Genomic DNA, 19,831 nt, shown 5'->3' on the forward strand with positions numbered 1-19,831 from the left:
GAATTTTCATTTTGGGATCTCTTTCAAGAAATGATCAGGAGATTATTTCTTTTTCTATTTCAACTTCTGGCTATGAGACATCAGGGCAGTTTTCCATGGTAGTTTCTTGGAATATAATGTCTATGCTCTTTTTTTTAATCATGGCTTTGAGAGAGTCCAACATCTATCCTATTTCTAGGTTATTTGTATTTTTTCATGTTTTTTTCTATTTTTATTGATTTTACTTTGATTGTTTCTTGATGTCTCATGGAATCATTGTCTTCTACTTGCCTAATTCTTAATATTTAAGAATTTTTTTCAGTGGGTTTTTTATCTTCTTTTTCTACTTGGCCAATTTTGCTTTTTTTAGCTAGTCTTTTCCTCAGAGAATTGTTGTTCCTCTTTTACCATTTGGCCAATTCTGTTTTTTTTAAACCCTCACCTTCAGTCTTGGAGTCAATACTGTGTATTGGCTCCAAGGCAGAAGAGTGGTAAGGGTGAGGCCATGGGGGTCAAGTGACTTGCCCAGGGTCACCCAGCTGGGAAGTGTCTGAGGCCAGATTTGAACCTAGGACCTCCCGTCTCTAGGACTGGCTCTTAATCCACTGAGCTACCCAGCTGCCCCCCCAATTCTGTTTTTTAATATTATTTCCTTCAGTATTTTTTAAACCCTTAGAATCGATACTGCATATTCATTCCAAGGCAGAAGAGTGGTAAGGGCTGGGCAATGGGGGTTAAGTGACTTGGCCAGGGTCACACAGCTAGGAGGTATCTGAGGTCAGGTTTGAACCCAGGACCTCCCATCTCTAGGCCCGGCTCTCCATCCACTGAGCCACCCAGCTTCCCCCTTCAATATTTTGTTGTACCTCTTTTACTAAGTTTCTAGTTCTCTATTCATAATTTTCATGCATCACACTTATTTTTGTCTTCAAATTTTCTTCTACCACTCATTTCTTTCTTTAGTTCTTTAAGGAATTCTTATTCTTCAGCTTTGTTTATAGCTATTTTCATTGAATTATTTTCTTATGAATTTTTGTCTTAACCCTGGCACCATACAGATTTTATGGTCAGGTTGGTTTTTTTGTTTGTTTGTTTGTTTGTCATTTTTCCAGCCTATTTATTTTACTTTAAGCTTTATATTAAAATTAGGCTTTGTTTGTCTGAGGGTGGAGAGGTACAGTACCAAGCTTTAGGCTTTTTCAAGATGTTTTCAGAACTAGTACTGACACTCTGTATGTTTTTGATGCATCCACAGTGGCATGATTCAGAGAAAGGTATAGTCACTGTTCTCCTACTCTTTGTTCTGGTTTTAACCAGGAAAGACCCCCTAAACCCTGTGGTCACAATCTCCAGTGCCTTTTTCCTTCCTAGGAACCATACCCTGAAAGGCAACAATGGAGGTGCTACACAGCATCCAGCCCTGCACATAGTACTAGCTTAGACTCCCCAATAATCTCTGTCTGGTCACTTTTCCAATCCCCTCACTATCTCTGGATTGATAGTTCCTGAAGCTGCTATTGCTCCTTCTGCCACCTTGGCCTCCACCCCAAAGAACCACCACTGGTGTTGCCTCCATGTGTATCCTGGGCCAGCTTCCACTCCAGTGTCATAGACCTCTCATGCCAACTTCCTAAATTGCCTTGGATTGGAAAAATATCTTACCCTCAACCTTTTATTGACTATCCCGCTCCAGAATTTGATTTGAAGCTTTACCTTAAAGATGTTTGGAGGAGAATGTTGGGAAAGTTCAGCTAGGTTGCTGCTTCTACTCTGCCATTTTGGCCTTCAATTCTGACTTTTAAGGAGTCACTTTCTTAAGTACTCTTTTGGGGCTCTTATCAAACTGTTAATTCCCTTTTCACATTTTTCTTTCATTGCTCTCATTTCTTTCTCCTTTTTTCCTCCCCTGGTTTTATTAGATTTTTAAAAATCATTTTTGTTCCTTTTTATTTCTTTTGTTAGCTCTTCAAAGAATTCTTGTTGGGTTTGTGTCCAATCTACAGTTTTCTTTGAAATTTTGTAAAAGTTTTCAAATCATTGTTTATGAGTTCGTGTCTTGAGCTTCCCTGTCATCACATTGTTTGATTATTTTTCTAGTCTATTCTTGATTTTAGACTTTGTCAGAGTTGGACTCTCCCTCTGTCTAGGGTATGATGGTGACTGACCTGAGATTCGGGTTTATATTCCCTGTTGTCTTAATGGGTGTGTCTTGGGGCCTTCAGTGCTTCCAAGGGGGTATAATCAGAGGTTTGGTCTAGGCATTGACTTCCTGGTCTGCACTCTGATTCTTACCCCATGTACAAAATCAACCTTTCCTCTTCACCCTGGAACTGTGTGAGAGAACTTCCAAATGGCACCTGATCCTGTGGCCAGTACTAGAACAAGAGCGTGCCTGGAATCTCTTTATGATCAAGTATTCATTCTCATTATCAGCTTTGGGCATTGAGCTCTCCTGGTGCTTCTGCTGTCCCCACTGTCTCCAAGGCCCATGGCTAGAGCTGCTTCTACTGCACCATGCTCTGGGTCAGCCCCTGCCACTGGACCTTGTAATAAAATGTGTAAGCAGACTGGAAACTGTTACTTGTTGAATAGAGAGGGTAAACTGAGGGGAACCAGCTTCTCTTACAAAGGACTGCTGTTCTCTGGCTTTGTCTAGAGAGAGCTGCTACAGGAACCTAAACCTGCTTATTTGTAATGGAGGTAGAACAGAGAAATGCTGAGGTACAGGGATGCTGCCACACAGAGATGCTTGTACACAGGGGACTACTTATAAGGAATGCCATGGGGTTCTGCCTATTGATCCCTACTGATTGCTGATGGATCAATCTATTTCCTAACCCCCTTCCTCCCTCACTCCCTCCCTTAACCAACCTCTCCCTTTTGCCTCCCTCACCTCCCAAATCTTCTTGAAGCCTTTGCTTCTTCCCTCCCTCCTGAGTGAACTATAAAGATACTCCAGTTGCTTTCTCAGTCAGGGGGTTTATTGGGATAACAGAACGGGAAACAGAGGTAAGAGGGATGAGGATTTCCCTAGACTATGAGGATAATTTTAGAAAGATTTGAGGAAGTATTCCAGTCACAAACTGTGACTCTGAGACAGTTAGGGAGATGGAGGACAACAGCAGTTCAAAATCTTCACAAATCAGCCGGGTCTCTCAGCTTAACCCAGAAAGAAACAAAGTTCAAAATCTCTCCTTTTCTCCTGGCCAGCTCAACTCTCAAATAGACCACCAACTCAAAAGTTTCTCCCTTAGTCAGCTTCTACTGTTCAAGACTAAAAGCCCCATTTCTCTTTTCAGAATGTGGCCAACAAACCCCCAACTGCCCCTCCTGGGAACATTCCATTAGAATCATCTCTTGACTGACATCTAGAGCTAGATCTCCAGCCCTGCATCTTGGTCCACAAGTCCTGCACAACCTCTCTCTTCATGTCTCTATCACAATCTGAAGATCTTTCTGTCTCCCTAAGCTACCCTGGGATGGCAAAATGACTCACTGTGATGTTTTATTGGTTATCCTGCTCAGAATTCAGTTTGACACACTTTTAAAAGTTAGAGGGGTGGTTTTGGAGAGCTAGGCATAATTGATGGTTTCACTCTATCTATTTTAGCCCCATTCCTCCAATCAAACTCATTCTTAAGGGGGTTTCTGAGGCACAATATCTATCCTAAAGCTGCCAATAATCCATTCATTTGGGTTACGAAATCCCCTTTGATAAAGCAGCTTCCATTCTTCAAATGAACTCTCCTCCAACTACTGAAAGCCTGGCCTTTTGTAAGTATCAAGCTTGAGAGAAAGACAGACAGACAGACAGACAGACAGAGACAGACAGAAAGACAGAGGCAGAGAGAGGTGCCACATACTAGACTTCCCATTTCTCCACTGTCTTAATCAGTAGAGACAAAGTAGGGATCCCTGAGGAGCCTGTGCTTCTCATTTTCTAATTTAAAATAACTTCACAGGTCTTCACTTCCTAAGGTCAGTGAGTAGAATGTGGAGAAGGAAAATTTAAAAATCAACAAACAAACAAAAAAACAGGCTCTCATTCTTGCTAGAAAGTAGCCACAAATACTCATGGAGAGTTTGCTCACTTTCTGATTATGCCAAAATAGAAGGTTTATCTCTATCAAGAGAATAATAGAAATTATTGAAAAAAGTAAAACAGGAGCCTCCAGAGTATATGCATGAAAGGAGGTAGCTTTCAAGAAGAGAAATCTACCAGAGTAGTAACTTCTTTGTTTTGTTCAGTCCTGTCTTATCCTTTATAACCTAATATGAGTCACAGTGAAGATAATGGGGTGATTTGTCATTTCTTTCTCCAAAGGATCAAGGCAGAGAGAGGTTAGGTGACTTACCCAGGGTAACACAGCTATTGAGTGTCTGCAGTCATATTTGAACTCAGATCTTCCTGGATCCAGATCCTCAGCTTCTATAGGTATCTTAAAATAATTCATGTGTAATACAACTATTTCTTAGCACTTATTTCAATACCACTGTATTTTTAACTGTTTACAAATGGTGGATTGAATTGGATTCTATTGGTTTTGTTGCAATTGAATTGGGAAGAATAGAAGAAAAATTCTCGAGAGGGAGTTGAAAGATAAGGGGATGATGAGAGATCACCTCAATGTTTGGATATTCCAAGTCACCAGGCTCAGGTCAATTACATCGCACATGATTTACCTATGAAAAGAATCAACAGATATAATGTGGGAATTGGGGCAGGTGCCAGAGTAGTAAGAAGGGAACATGTTTCCATGGGGGGGGGGGGGGGGAGAGTAGAATCCGAAAAGCAGAGATGAGGGAGACTGGCATTTGTGCCTGCCAAAACTCTAGAACAGATGATTGAAGGGATTAGTAGAGAACGTCTAGAAAAAGGAACAGTAGGACTCCCGGATCACATGACTAAACATTTTGTCATTCCCTGTGAAGTCCGGAACATCTCTGAACAAGAAATGATGCACCCAAGATAAAGCCATTTCAGCTGCCTCCATTGCCTGAGATGTCCAGAATCTGAAAGGTTTGGGGGTGAACGAATGCTTCCTCGATTCACCTCGATGCAGCTACCGGCTCTGACTCAAGGATCCAAGCAAGGGCTTACAACACATCCCAAGGCTCTTCCACAAGGCTTGCCCCAAAATCAGCCCGACCCATGGAAGGAAGCCTCGCCCACTTTCCAGTCCTGAGGGGGTCCTGGCTGCAGGCGGGGCAAGTCTCCCCCAGCACTGAGGCAGCCCTCCAGGAGGCAGCAGCTTGCTGGAGAGCTGAGAGGGACAACTCCATGGCAGCTGTGTTTAGGGCATCCAAAGATCTCTGCAGGAAAGCAAAGAAACAAAGGGGAAAGGAGCTCTCCTGCAGGCTTGAATCCAGGCTCACACTGCGAGCCCTTCTCCTCCCAGAGCCTCAGAGAGCCAAACCATAGTAGAGCACCAGCGTGGGCGGGACCAGAGCGAGAGAGACCAGATGCTCGGACCAGGCGCTGGGAGAATATATTTATTGGGGGCAGGAAGGCACTCTGTAGCATTCCGCTAAGCTTGAAGGAAAAGTTCTGGCCCACCAGCACTCCCCCTCGAGCCCCCGAAGCCCTGGGGGGCCGAGACCTAGGCTGCTGAAATGTGACTTGCCCAGCTTGAGAAAAGACTGAGCCATTTTCGATGCAGCCTCCAATGAAACCACCATCAGAAGCGAGAGAGTCAAATTGAGGAGCGTGAAATAGCCACAAAGCTGCAAGAAATCAAGGGAAGATCCGCAGATATTATGAACTTCATTCGTTAACAAAACTGAGAGCACAAAATCAACAGGGGATGCCTAAAAAACATCAATACCCGAACTATCGTTGATCAGATGGACACTTCTAATTATCTATGTAGCCGTAATTCGGAGAAAGAAATAGCTACATGGGCAAAGGAACTGCCTCGCGGTCAGAACAGCCTCGGAGGGGAGTTCTAGCAAGCTCTTACAAACCGCCTCGTATCCATGCTTCTCAGATTATTCTCCCAAACTGGGAAAGAAAGCAACCTACCAGAACCAGAGCCTAAACTGGGAAAGGCTAAACCACGGAAGAAAAAGCATAGGCCAATATCATTCATGCATATTAATTCAAAATGTTTAAGCCAAATCCTGCCAAACCGACTAGAGTGATTTACCTAAACAAATGCTTCTTTATGACCAAGTGGGATTTACACCATTGATGCAACAGGAAGGGGGGAATCGACATAGTCATACGCAAAACCAAAACATCCCAAACCACGATGGATACCCAAAAGGCCTTTTACCAAATACGGCAGTCCTGTATACTAAAACTCTATAAAATATTGATCTAGATCGTAAACACCTATGTAGAACCAAAAGGAAGCATCGTATACAATGAGGAGAAAGAGAACTTTTTCCCAATAAATACAAGAGTGAAGCAAGTCGCCCCAGTATTCTTTGATATAGTTCTGGAAATGCTAACAAGATCAATAAGAGAAGAGAAAGAAATTAAAAGCATAAAGAGTATTAATGAGGAAAAAACTGTCTCTGTTTGCTGATGACAGGATGATATAGTAGGAAAATCATTAAAGATACTAATTGAAACAATCATTTAAGCCCTAAAAAATCTACATATAATAACAAAACTCAAGAAGCAAAGATGGAACAGAAAACTCCATTCCAAATAACTATAAAATGCATAAAACAGCTGGTGACCAACCTTCCAAAGCATACTTTTATAGACTCAATTCAGGAATCAAATCTCCTTAAATAGCCTGAGAAATGTTCCATGCTCATGGCTAGGTCATGCTATGAAAAAAATGACAATACTACCAAAGTTAATTTATACTCTTAATGCTATACCAATCAGTTACCAAGAAGATACTTTATAAAAGTCAATAAAATAATTTCAAAGGGAATGATGAAAAGGAATAAAGATAAAAGGGGAATCGCACTTCCAGACCTCAAAGTATATTTTAAAGCAGTAGCCATCAAAATCATCTGGCATTGATTAAAAAGCATAAAGGAAAAACAATGAAATTCAATATCAATGTTTGATCAAATGGAGAACATAAATCACTTAAGGAAAAAATCCTTATTTGATCTTTTTTTAACTGCTAACTGGAAAGTAGGCAGAAAGTAGGCTAAGACCAACACCTTACATCATCTCCCACAATGCATTCTAAATGGATACATAACCATTAAAGACTGTACTTTAAAAAAACATTTTAATGAGGCAGATCATGCAGCTCTCAAAGGTCTAGGAGGACATGTACTCTGAACCAAAAAAAAAAAAAAAAGAAAAGAAAGAAGTAGAAGTAATTATAAAAGATAATTTTGATTACGTGAAACTGAAAGGCTTCTGCACAAAATTAAATGCACCCATGTTAAGAAGGCAAGTGATCAAATGGGGAAAAAATCTTTGTATCAATTTTTACTGACGAGGGTTTAGCATCCAAGATATAAAAATAATGCATCATATAAATATCATAATTGTTATTATATATCACATATGTATGACTATTAGCCTTCCTCCAATCATTTGGTTAATTCTTAAGATGTAATTACAAAAGATGACATTATAATTTTGCAAAAGATAAAATAATATTTCTTATTACATGAAACTAAAATTCTTATCCATAAAATTAATGTACCTAAGATAAAGAAGAAAAGTGATCAAATGAATATGACCATTTGAAGTTCTCAAAAGAAGTGTCAAATATTCACAACATGAAATCACTAATAAGAGAAGGGGAAAGAAAGAGAAAGAAAAAAGGGAAGGGGAAGGGGCAGGGGAAATGGGGAAGAAGAAAGGGGAAAGGGTCAAGTGAAAGGGACAATGGGAAGAGAAGGAAACAATAATAAAGAGTCAGCCTAGCTTCACCAAGGGCAAGAGTCTAACTTCATTCCCTTTTTAATAAACAGGTGTGACAGTTTATTTGCATTTTAATAAAGTTTTTTTAATAAAATCTCTTTTACCATTCTTTGTAAATCAGATGGAGATATGGAGGCTAGAAAGTTTGGTGGATCTGAAACTAGAAAGGACAGATCCAAAAAATAATCATTACCAGTGCTAAGTTGGAAGGAAGTCTTTATGAATAGAGTGATCTGTGGTTGGTCCTGTGCTATTTACTATTTTCATTATTGTCTTGAAGAATAGCATAAATGACATGCAAATAAAACTTGTATATGGCACATCTGGGAAAGATATTTAATCTGTTGGATGGCAGAATCGGGCTGAAAAATAGCTTAACAGTTTAGAACATTGAGCTACATCTGTGAATATAAACCATAATAAACATGAGTGTAAAGTATTGTACTTGGGTTTTAAAAAAGATCAATTTTACAAAAGACACAATTTCACAAGATTGAGGAAACCTGTCTAGACAGAATTATCTGAAAAAAAGATGTCTCCAGTAATAGGTGTTCCCTAAACCCAAGCTTCACAGGTTCTTTTTGCAGAGCAAGTCAACCAGTCCAGCCTTAAAAGAATATCAAATCCCATCCATCTTATACAGACTTCACTGTATTTCAATTTCCTCTCTGAATACCATTTCCTTTTTCACTGATTGTTTCTGGAGGAGAGGGTGGGGGGTACTTTGAAGGGAAGGGGAGCTACCAAAATATAAACAACTATTACTTTGGTATCATGGATACGAACTAGAGATAAAGATAGAGGGGGAAATAGTGAACCAAGAGAGGTAATGTAGAATAATAAATAGAATTGCCTCAATATCATCCCCCATTCTCTTCTTCTCTTTTCCAATCTCAACAGATAAAATGATGCTTCTCTTTGCCAGCACCAACTGTCCTACTTGTGACGTTAATCCAATGTTCTCCTTTCCTTTGAGAACTTGCTTTTTTAATCACACCTCTCTCACTTATTTTCAACCTTTCTGTGCAGTGGCATGAACAAATCTCTTCCATTTTTAAAAACTTTATCATCCCCTAATTCTTTTTTAAATTTTTTTAAAATTTTTTCCAGATTGTTGATAATATTTTTAATATTCATTTTCTGACATTTTGCAATCCATGTTCTCTCGCTCCACAAGAAGGCAGATAATATGACAGAAGTTGTACATATATTATCATATAATACATATTTTCCTGTTAACCATGTTGTGAAACAAGATGCATATTGTTCTATTGCCAGACTCCTAGGAAAAGTTGTCTATGATCATTGTTGCCACTTTGTCACCTCCTGTCCATTTATTCTTGGGCTTTTGTAATTGGTCTTCCATCCCCATCACTTGCCTGAAACTACTCTCCACAAGGTCACCAATAATTATCATTTTCAGTAGCCTTTCCTTAGACCTATTTTTCTTGACCTTTCAGCAATATTCAACACTGTTGACCATTTTCTCCAGGATTTTTTATTTGAACTGTATTGCTATATATATAATTGATTCTTCTCAGTCCCCCTTGAAGTATCATCCATGTTCTTTCCCTTATACATGTATATATTCCCAGCTGTCCTAGGCTCTCTCCTTTTCCCTTTCCAGCCAATTTCATTGGTTCCCAGACTTTCAGTCATCATCCCAAATCTATACAACAAGCCTTCATGTATTCCCTGAGTGTCAAGACTCACATCTCCAACTGCTTGCTAGACAACTTCCCATAGATATTCTGCAGGAATCCTAAACTCAGAATGAACTGAACTCTTTAGGTTCTCCCTAAATTCCCCTCCTCTTCTAAGTGCTACTATTTCTGTTAAGAGCACCTCCATTCTTCCATTCACAGAAATCTGAAACCTAGCAATCATCCTCAGCTCTTCAGTCTCATTTCTGTCCCCAAATCCCCAAGTTTTTTTGTTTCCACATTTCCTGTGTTCATCACCTCTCTCCATCCATTCCATAGCCACTTTTTCTCAAGAAATCAGTACCCTTCTTCCAGATTATTGCAATAGCCCCTTCTAATTCTGTCACTTATGTCTCCCCTCTCATATCCACTTTCCATGTAATCATCAAATTGATATGCCTGAAGCATAACTTTTATCAAGAAGCTTTAGTAGTTCCGTGATAGAATAAAATGCAAACTCCTCAGGTATTTAAAGTCTTTCACAATAGAGTTCCAGCCAGGATTGGTATACATTATCGACTCCCCCAAAGAGTATGTACATTCCAATTGTTCCCCTTAAAAAACTTTTAATATCCCACTTCCATTCCTTTGCATAAGCTATATTCCATTCAAACCTACTCTCTCCTAGATGTACTGAGGTAGAATCTAGGTTTGGGAATGAAGCCCTTTAATATAATATCATTGTCTCATCAACTGAAAAAGCTTCATCATTTTCCTACAGATGTGATGGTGGTTTGCTACTTTATTATTTTGCCCTATTTTTCAACATTTTTATAACTAGTAGCTGGAGCAAGTATCTGAAGCTTTCAAAATCAAAAAGTAAATTTCCCAATTATTATAATATTCATTTCCCTTGTTAGACATTTACAAGGGCTTTCCTTCTTTCCACAGATATTCTTACTTCTCTCACAGAACTAATGAGGCTTTATGACCTAATCCAAGACCAAAATTTCAGAGGGTTCCCAGAGTACTTCTCAAAGATAGTGAAATTTTACAAAGGTTTTTGTCCTTTTCCCAAAGAACACCTTAACTTTTCATCTGATGCGTTATAAACTTTGCAATATCTGTGAGCAATTGGACTCTCCAAATCTCTGTTGTAGTTTGGGTTTGGGATAGAATATTAAATTACAGTGAGAGAGGCGGTTGAAAGAACAAACTCAGAATTATAAAATCACTCCCTTCCCCCCACAGAAGCACAAATATATATTCCTAACTCTCCAGGGAAGAGTAAAAAATGGAAGTCTAGGCATGCTGTATGTAAATTCCATAAAATCTCCACTTTTTAACAATCCACAGGGCTGCTCTTTGAAAATTTCCTCTACGATATTTTGGCATACAAAACAGTCAACACTCATTTCCATCACAGTTTGGAAATCTATATTTGAAAAATGACTCCTTAATCCCTAGTTTGTCTCTATGCCACAGTTTTCTAATGTCATAAATCCCCACTGGTGGAGGAAGGTTAGAGCCTCCCTTTTCTTAACTCTTATCTATCTTTTAGGTCTCTGCATTCCAAACCAGTCAGACTTAGATTTCAAAGAAAAGAGAGAAGTTTATCAATTTTCAACTGAAAAAGTCATTCTGCTCCCCTTTCTCCTTTGGCAGAGCAAGCCACAAGAAAAAGAATTCTTTCCAGAAAACCAGATGCAGAACCCATGCACTGCTGACAACATATGTTCACTGTGCACAACACTGAACAAACATGAAATCACGAAGTTCTTTCTCTCTTAGAGACACGGCATCAGCTTGAGTTTCTCCTAAGACTAAAAATGTTAAAACTCCTATTTCAGAGAAGCTTTCTCACTCCTAAAGACCCTGCCCTGCCCTGCCCTGCCCTGCCCTTTCCACTTCTCCATCTCTTTTTTCCTGCACCTGCCACAACACTCTTTGAGGTTTGGCAGGGGCTATCATCTTATCCGAGTGGCGGCATTTCCCCCAAACTGCCCGCAGCTCTTGGGCCATGGCATGCCTTGGGCTACAGTCTGCCCTCTCTGGAGTCAGAAAATCAATTCCTTGTCTTCTGTTTGTCCTTGTTTGAACCAGGAAGTCATTTCCATTATCCCCTTAGTGCCAAATGTAATGGGCTGGCAACGCTGCTAACCTCAAAGATTAAGGTTTTATAGTGACCGACCCAACATGAGCTCTGAATTTACAAAAAAATAAGTTGCCCTCGCTGTACATGCCACAGTTGTCAGACACGGACTCTTGCCCTATTGGTGGTGCTTGGTGCTTGGTGGTATTGGTGGTGGTTGAATTAAGAGCCAAGACTTTCCCTGGTCTTTCTTTTTCTCCATGGAGACATGTTTGAGTGTAGCAAGTCCAGCCAACAGGGGAAATCTGCCAGGTCCGAGAAGGCAGGAAGTGGCCTTGATGGGTTATGGGCATGCCAGCCACTAGCAAAGCCCTTCTTATTCAGAAACAAACTTTTTTCTAGTTGCCTATATGACAGGAACTATTAGTCAGTCGCATCAAATCATTTCAGTGAGGTTTCTAGTCCACTTTGAGTCACTGAGTCTGCTCAAACCCAAGAGAGGCGCATAGGACTGAATGTGACCTCCCACAAGATTTGTTTAGAATGCTAATTGGTTCATTGAAAGAAACTGGGATCTCCAATGAAATCATCACAGGTTCAAGTCCTGACTGTTATTTACTAGTTACATGATCTTAGTCAAATCACTTAATGGCACTGGGTCACATGCCACAATGCGAGAAGTGGACTAGAGGATTTCAGCATCTACAACTTCTTACAAACTCCCCTTCATCTTCTCTAATTAAAATACATGCAGCTAAAAGAGTCAGGTGTTGTGTAAAAGGACATCTTCTGCCACAATGAAATTAAACTCAACACTTAGTTGTAAAAACTAAATTCACATTTTATGCCTTTTAAACTGCCGTATTTTATCAGTTTTCTTAAAAGGTTATAAATGGGAAGCTCATAATCTTGGTTTTTGCCTTCCTTCCCTCCACTCTGGCTTCACAGGGACACATCATATTCTCTTTCTAAGTAATATACTTTTTCTAAAAAAATCACAAAGTTCTTCTTTAGAGGAAGTATGAGCAATTTGTGTGTCCTTTTCACACAAAATACAAATAGGGTAGTCCATTTGGCTGATGCCACGGTTTCCCAAAATTTGGGGGACTTCCCTTATTCTGCGGTTTCTTCCTTGGGAACACATAGAATTTCATTCACGGAAATTCCCTCTTGCCTGAAAGCCCTTATTCTCAAGGATTAACGCTTCCTCTCTTCTCTTCGCAGGAATGACATGCCAAGCCCGGAGTTCTTATGTGACCAGCGAGATCCTGTGGGGTTATCGCTTCACTCCTGTTCTGACACTCGAGGACGGTTTCTATGAAGTGGATTACAACAGCTTTCATGAGACATACGAGACCAGCACACCATCCCTCAGCGCCAAAGAGCTGGCAGAACTGTCCAACAGGGCTGAACTGCCTCTAAGTTGGTCTGTCTCCAGCAAACTCAACCATCATGCGGAACTGGAAACTGAGGAGGAAAAAAACCATGAAGACCAAACAGAAAGGAATGGCGACGTGACCAACCTAGAGAATGAATCCAAAGTTTGACGTCCTGGGTGGAGCATCCCCTTGTCCTCACACAACCTGCGTTCATTTCTCCTTTTTTGTTCTCCATTTTCATGTTAGGAAAGGACATCTTCACGTTGTGAAATATCTACCTGCCCTGCTCAAATACGGAGCTTCAGAAGCAGTCACAGATCCGCGGGCGGCCTCTGGGAGCCACCTCCTCCCAGGCCACCATACTTTCAATCTTGCAGATTTCAAGCTGGAGAGGTGCAGGAGATCTGTGCTACCAGGATGCTTCAATAAAGGGTTATCTTTAATACCTGGAACAGGAAAAGCCATCTCTGGTGCCTAAACATTCTTGGAATAGCTCTAAATTGTATATATTCCAGCCAATTTTCCAGGGTGATCTGTTTGCCAAAAGTGGGCGTTGCCTTTCTAAAGCTGTCCTGCGAAAAAGACCTACAGTTTAAAACAACACTGTACATACGCCTTCTGTAATTATTTTCTCTTCACACTAGTAATAAAACCCAGCATGTATGTACACAGGTACTGACTATAGTGACGACCTTCTAAATAATGTACATAGTTGTGCAATCTCGATAGGTTTAGCCACCTGCCTTTAGAAAGAACTAGATGGCAGAAATCTACCCAACAGCGGACCGTAGGCATTTCTGTTCTACTATCGGTAGTTCTCCCGTTCTGTTAGTTGTATCTGGCCCTTTGGTGCATGGCCCTCTCCTCAGTGTACCACACTGGCAGCTACTACGCCCACCTCCATGTTTCTTTACTGATCCTTTCCAAAAGCCATAGGTCTAGGGGAGTTGGGACACGAGGTGAAGGAACCACCCAGAGTTAGTTGTCTTGTGAAATGTGGGCCAAAGTAACCCTTCTTGTTTTTTTAGGACAAGGTCACCATCCTAAGCCGGCTTTCACCCACCCACCCACCCGGTCTGGGGTAGCTCCTTAGGGCTGTATCTCTCCTACATCTTCAGTTCAGTCTTTTCCTTTTAAAGCAGAACAGCTTGGAAAAGCATGTTTTTCAAAACGTTGTGTAGCCAAGTGGCTCCATGCTAACCACTGGAAAAGCGGAAGGCTGCTCTGCCAGCTGAGGGCACTTGTAGAATTCCAAGAAGGGGTTCGATGAATGAAATGTATTAAGGCCATTTGTCGTGTTATTGGTTTTTGACTCCTAAAAGAAATGACTTTGCCCTTCCTTACCTCTCACACCCCCTTCTTCAGCTCCCAGCTGTGTTTCTAGCGCTGTTCACACAGAATCTAGCAGCCACGCAGGATTCGCATCTGAATCTTTCCCCCTAAAAGATTCACACATCAAGAATTAACCTATTGACCTGCCTCGCCTTTGAGAAAGGATTTCTGGAACTGGGTGGAAGGTTACCAATCGGCCCCAAAGTCCCCCTCAATCAAGAGAAAACAAAAGAACTCTAGCCTTAATTTTTAAAATGCATGTATATATCTTAGCTGCCTCGTCGGAAAAGAAGGATTCGCTTTTTTAAAAGTATTTTTTGTACAGAATATTTGAACTATAAAGTGACAAATCCAGACACACACACGCACACACACACACACACACGCACACAGAAAACCTCAGGAGAAATCGAGTGGGCACGTGGAGATTTTGCACTGTGACAGATCTTTCACCTTCATTTCCCATCTACCAGCTCCCCGTCTGTCCCTGAGCACAGTCGCCATCACATGTATTCATTCCGTGGATGCGTTTATTTTCAGCTTGCACAGCTGCCCCGTGGGAGCTCTTGCAGCATCTGGGTCAGAAGAGATCAAGCCGGTTTCTGTTTCCGGTCCCCTCCCTCCCCAGTGGGGCTGCACGTTCCTTTTCTCCACTGGGGTGGAGGACGGAGGCTTTGCGTAGTGTAGCAGACAGCACAGAGAAGCCAGGTGCGCCCCCTCCCCCCCCCCCCCCCCCCCCCCGGAGGCAGCCTGGGCTCTGCCTTCACCTGCTCGGGCAGGCCTGCTCCAGGATAACTTGTTTCTTGCCCTTGGCTGCAGGGAGACAGAGCTGGCTTGCTGCTGGCTGTCCCGTGGTCGGGAGCGCCGAGGCCCGGGGTGTTTAGGGGCTCCCTCTTTTCCTGCCTCACGCCGTAGCTACGTGAGGCTGCTCTCAGGCAGGGAGGATTCCGCATGTCCCGGCTCCGGCACTTCGTAGGCTTCTCCCAGAGAAATCGAGGCACGGTTTCGGGGCGGAGCGTGCTGGCCGGTATCATTACAAAGAGCGCCTCCTAGTGAGGCAAGTGGCTGTCTGTGTCCACAAGGCTCCGTATTTCTGCCTCAGCCTTGGCGTCGAGGGCAAAGCTGGGGAAGCCGGGGTAGAGTCGGGGCCCATTGTAAGGGGGGAGCTTTTCCTGCTCAGATAATCACCCTCGAGAGGGCAGCTCAGGGTCCTGCTGAACTTTTACACGCCCTTAAGCACAACTAAATAAAGGCCAGCCTCCCACCCCCGAGGGCACGTGCACGGGGAGCTTCTCCTTTCGGGGCTGTGGCGCCGACACCGTCTCCAGTGTCCCCCCCTCCGTGTCTCTGGTCTCGACGTAGTGGAAGACGGGAAGTTTACCAAATCGTTTTTTGTAACCTGAGCTTTCTGGGCTTTCAAGGGGAAGCTTCACAGGAACTTTGTACCAGAGTGTCCCTAGCAGACAGCCTCTATTTTTCTACAGTTCTAAGCGCTTGAACCGATGTATTTTGTGTCCATCCGACTTCACTATCGACACTTCCGCACTGAGCGCTCGGAATCCTCCAAGGGGCGAGGACTGAGCGCTAGTTTCCCTGACTGTTCCTGCTACAATCGCTACTGCCGTTACCGGTAGGAGAAAGTGCATGGATGGGACTGTCCAAACAACGCTTGTGCCCCAACTAAGCAGTATTTTGGTTTGTATTCATTTCGGTTACTTTCTAGGGGTCGAGGGAGAAGTAGGAGACGAGGCTCGGGGGCCGGAGGGCGTCTGCCTCGGAATGGAGGGCTGACGACCCTAACCGGGCACGCGCCGCGGGGTTTGGACCGCCTTTCCCAAGAAGCCCGCGAAAATCCTCCAATTGTCCCAGCCGCCGCCGCAACACGCCTCACAGCGCGAAGCGGAATGTGTTCATTTCTCAATTGGCTTCCTGTAACTAATAAAAACGTTTTCTGTTGTCCTCGGAGAACACTGTGCTTTCGTTTCTTTAATCCTCCCTTCGCAGTCCAGTGCCGCTGCGCTGTCAGCATCCGCGCTCCCCTCCCCTGCGGCCTCAGGCTAGTGCACCAGTCCCTCCTTAAAGGAGCGCCCGTTCTGGGGAGGTGACCGAGCTTAGCTCCTTCCGGGGAAGGTGGCCAACTGCGCCAGGCCCTCCCCATTCTTCCGTCGCTGGGCAAAGCGCAGCCTTCTTGGCCTCCAGAAAAGGGCGTCTGCCCTGAAAGCCCGTCCTCAGCCCTCCCAAAGCCTCGGGTCATTTTCCCACACCCACACCTCCGCAGACCTGCAAAGGGATGCTTCCGAAGTCCTTGCTCGACTCTAAGCTGGCACACTCCTCTCCTCCAGTGGAAGGGAATCCCTGGAGGCCGCTTCCTCTCTTTGGGGTCGCCCTTTTGGTACTCTCCGTGTTTCCTTGTACAACCTCGTCTGGGGATCTTTGCTACCAGGTGAGCGAGGAGCCAGTGGGAGCCAGAGAAGAGGCACTACTGAGGCCTTTGGCCCTTTTGTCAGCACTTATTCCATCGATGAACAAAGGAATCAAGCAAGGGGCCTCATCCTGGAATTCCCCATCACTTGACGGTCTACAGACATTCTTCTGCTCCTCAAATGTTAGGGTCCGGGTTTTCACCCACCACCAAGGAAGACCAACAGACGATGCAATTAGCAGGAGGGCCTTGTTTATTAAACTGATGTGCACCAGCAGCACACACCAGGGGAGCTCCGCCATAGAGTTCCAATCATAGACTGGGGATGCTGGGATATATATCCCCTCCAGCATGCGTAGCCCCCCCAGGCCCTATCTGGTACATCCCATTGTTGGAATGTTTGCCAGCATTTATGGTCCCTAAGCTCTATCTGGGACCTACCTACTGCTAGGACCTTTGACATCTTAACTTCCAAGGTCCGGCAGTTTCCGCTCAGACCTCTAAGTTATCTGGTACCCACTGCTGGGATCTTTGACCTATTAACTTCCAAGGCTCCGCAGTTCCTGCTCCCTCACAAAGTCGCCCTCCCACACCAGGACGTCATTTGACTTGATTTAGTCAAGCAAGCTTGACCCAGTCAAAGAGATTCACAGCTCTTCCAGGGATCAAAGGGCGTAAATCATAGCCATATTCACGGGTGCATTTAAAATTTCAACAGCCCTCTCACCTTCTGCCTAAAAATCTGGACCGATCTTCATGGATATAGGAGTAAAATATCAGCCTTAGCTTACATGGGGGCACTTCTGCCTCCTGTGAGTGGGAATGCCCAGATATTGTCCCAGAGGCTAAATGGTACCAAATACATGCACAAATTCTTAGCCTTTAAGTGAAAAGTAAAAGAAAGGTCCTTTGAGTGTCTCTTGGCCTAAGAATAACCAAGAATTTCCTCTAAGGGTCAGAGCAATGTATATTAGTGCATTTGCCAAGGACGGTGCACTTTTTACATACCAGCATTATATACAAACAAGTAAATATCTAAGTAGATCGCATTCACATATATGAACATGCATACATTCAGACCCGTCTATATGAATATATACATATATGCCGAATTTAAGTAAATGGCATTAAATTTTGGGTAGGTCTAGATTTTCTTATATTCAAACTTGTAGAAAGGATGAATCTTTTCTTGGAACAATTACTACTATATACAGAAAGAATCTCCCTTATGCCCCTTCTATGTAGCATGGACGGTTGGTAAGGGTTTAGTGTCTCTCCACTAAACTAGAAGCTAGAAAAATGGATGAACAACAAAAAAGAAGCCCACCACACAAAGATATGGTGACAGCAATGCTCAAAACATAAACCCAGAAGAAGAGAATAACGCCAAAACATCCACAAGCAGAATCTGAAAGAAAAACAAAGCTTTGGCACAAGTTCAATTAGAATTTCTGGAAAAACATGGAGAAAGCATTTTAAGACCTAAACATTTCATAAATTTCAAGAGAAACGTTTTATAAGTGAAAGAGAAAATTGGAAAAGAAATGAGAGCTAAAGAATTCGAAAGGAAATTTTAACAATTCTGAACAAGAGTTTCAAAATCTTACCCAATTACAACCTCACTGAAAAAAAAAACAATGGACCAAGTAAAAAATAATAGCTCCATAAGATAAGACAAATTATTAAAACAAAGTCAAAAGATTGAAAAAAAGTAGAAAGATATACAATGTATCTCACTTTTTTTTCAAAACTAACATGGGCAGGGGCAGCTGGGTAGCTCAGTGGATTGAGAACCAGGCCTAGAGATGGGAGGTCCTAGGTTCAAATCTGGCCTCAGACACTTCCTAGCTGGGTGACCCTGGGCAAGTCACTTGACCCCCATTGCCTAGCCCTTACCACTCTTCTGCCTCAGAGCCAATACACAGTATTGACTCCAAGATGGAAGGTGAGGGTTTAAAATTAAAAAAAAAAAAAACTAATCTGGAAAATATTTGTCAACGTGGAAATCTAGAGATCCCCAGTTTATTTAGTTTGAGGGTGTAAACCCCAGGTTTTGACCTTGTCACAGGTGAGGTTTCCCCCTGAGAGAAGGTCCCTCTTCACCAGACAAGTAGACATCCACTTCAGCTTTGGCACAGTAGGTCTCATCAGTCTCACAAGCTGGAGGTCCTGAGTTCGATAATGGGTAAGGAGGGTGTGCTATACTGGGAGAGGCTTCTGGAGACAAAAGAGCTACTTGACTTCGGATGGGATCTGCCTCCCACCTCAAGGGATGTCTATTGTCTGGTGAAGAGGGACCTTCCCTCAGGGGGAAACCTCTCCTGTGACAAGGTCAAAACCTGGGGTTTACACCCTCAAACTAAATAAACTGGGGATCTCTAGATTTCCATGTTGACACATTAAAGAGAGATCATTCAAGAATCACTAGACTTCCTGAAACCCATAATTTAAAAAGAATATAGATAATCACATTTCAAGAAATCTTAAAAGAGAATTATTTAGATCTCTTAGAACAAGAGGGAGAAGTAAAAATGGAAAGAATCCAAAATGAAAACTTCCAGAAGCATTGTAGTGAAAAACTAGAAATTAAAAATCTTAGGAAAAAAATCTCCAAAAACTTCCCCCAAAAAAGGGAGTCACACAAGATTTAGCAACCTCCAGATCTGGAATGAGGTGTTCCAAAAGACAAATTTCTTATAACCGTACAATAATCAAGAATAACTTACACAGAGAAACTGAGCAAAAACCTGTGGGGGGGGGAGGGTGGTAGGAATTTTAATGAAATTGAGAACTTCCAAAGATTCTTGATAAAAAGACCAGCACAGCATTAAGATTTTTGAAATATAAATTCAAGTGTCAAGAGAAACATAAAAAGGTAAATATGAATGAACAACCAAATGCAGCTAAAAAAGAATAAGTTATTGACATTCTAATATGAAGCTATGATACATGTATCTTCTAATACAATCAGGGTCATAGAGGAAGACTAATTAGACTAAGGGTCTGGGAGTAGTTTTGTTAAGGCTTTTTTTTTTTTTTAATCTTTATCTTCCATCTTAGAATCAATACTAGGTATTGGTTCTAAGGCAGAAGAGTGGCAAGGGCTGGGCAATGGGGGTCAAGTGACTTGCCCAGGGT

General features: G+C 42.4%; 1 protein-coding gene across 3 annotated transcripts in view; it reads left to right on the top strand.

Moving 5' to 3' along the window:
• Positions 1–16,233, top strand: part of KCNJ6 (potassium inwardly rectifying channel subfamily J member 6) — a 192,604-nt gene extending 176,371 nt beyond the window's left edge. For all 3 annotated transcript variants that reach the window (XM_056797073.1, XM_056797072.1, XM_056797071.1), the window contains one exon: positions 12,785–16,233. In XM_056797073.1, coding sequence (XP_056653051.1) covers positions 12,785–13,107 — 323 coding nt within the window. In that variant the 3' untranslated portion in view covers positions 13,108–16,233. The remainder of the gene's footprint in view (positions 1–12,784) is intronic.
• Positions 16,234–19,831: the final 3,598 nt, after the last annotated feature.

The sequence above is a fragment of the Monodelphis domestica genome, chromosome 4, assembly GCF_027887165.1.
Source record: "Monodelphis domestica isolate mMonDom1 chromosome 4, mMonDom1.pri, whole genome shotgun sequence".
Classification (NCBI taxonomy): Eukaryota; Metazoa; Chordata; class Mammalia; order Didelphimorphia; family Didelphidae; genus Monodelphis; species Monodelphis domestica.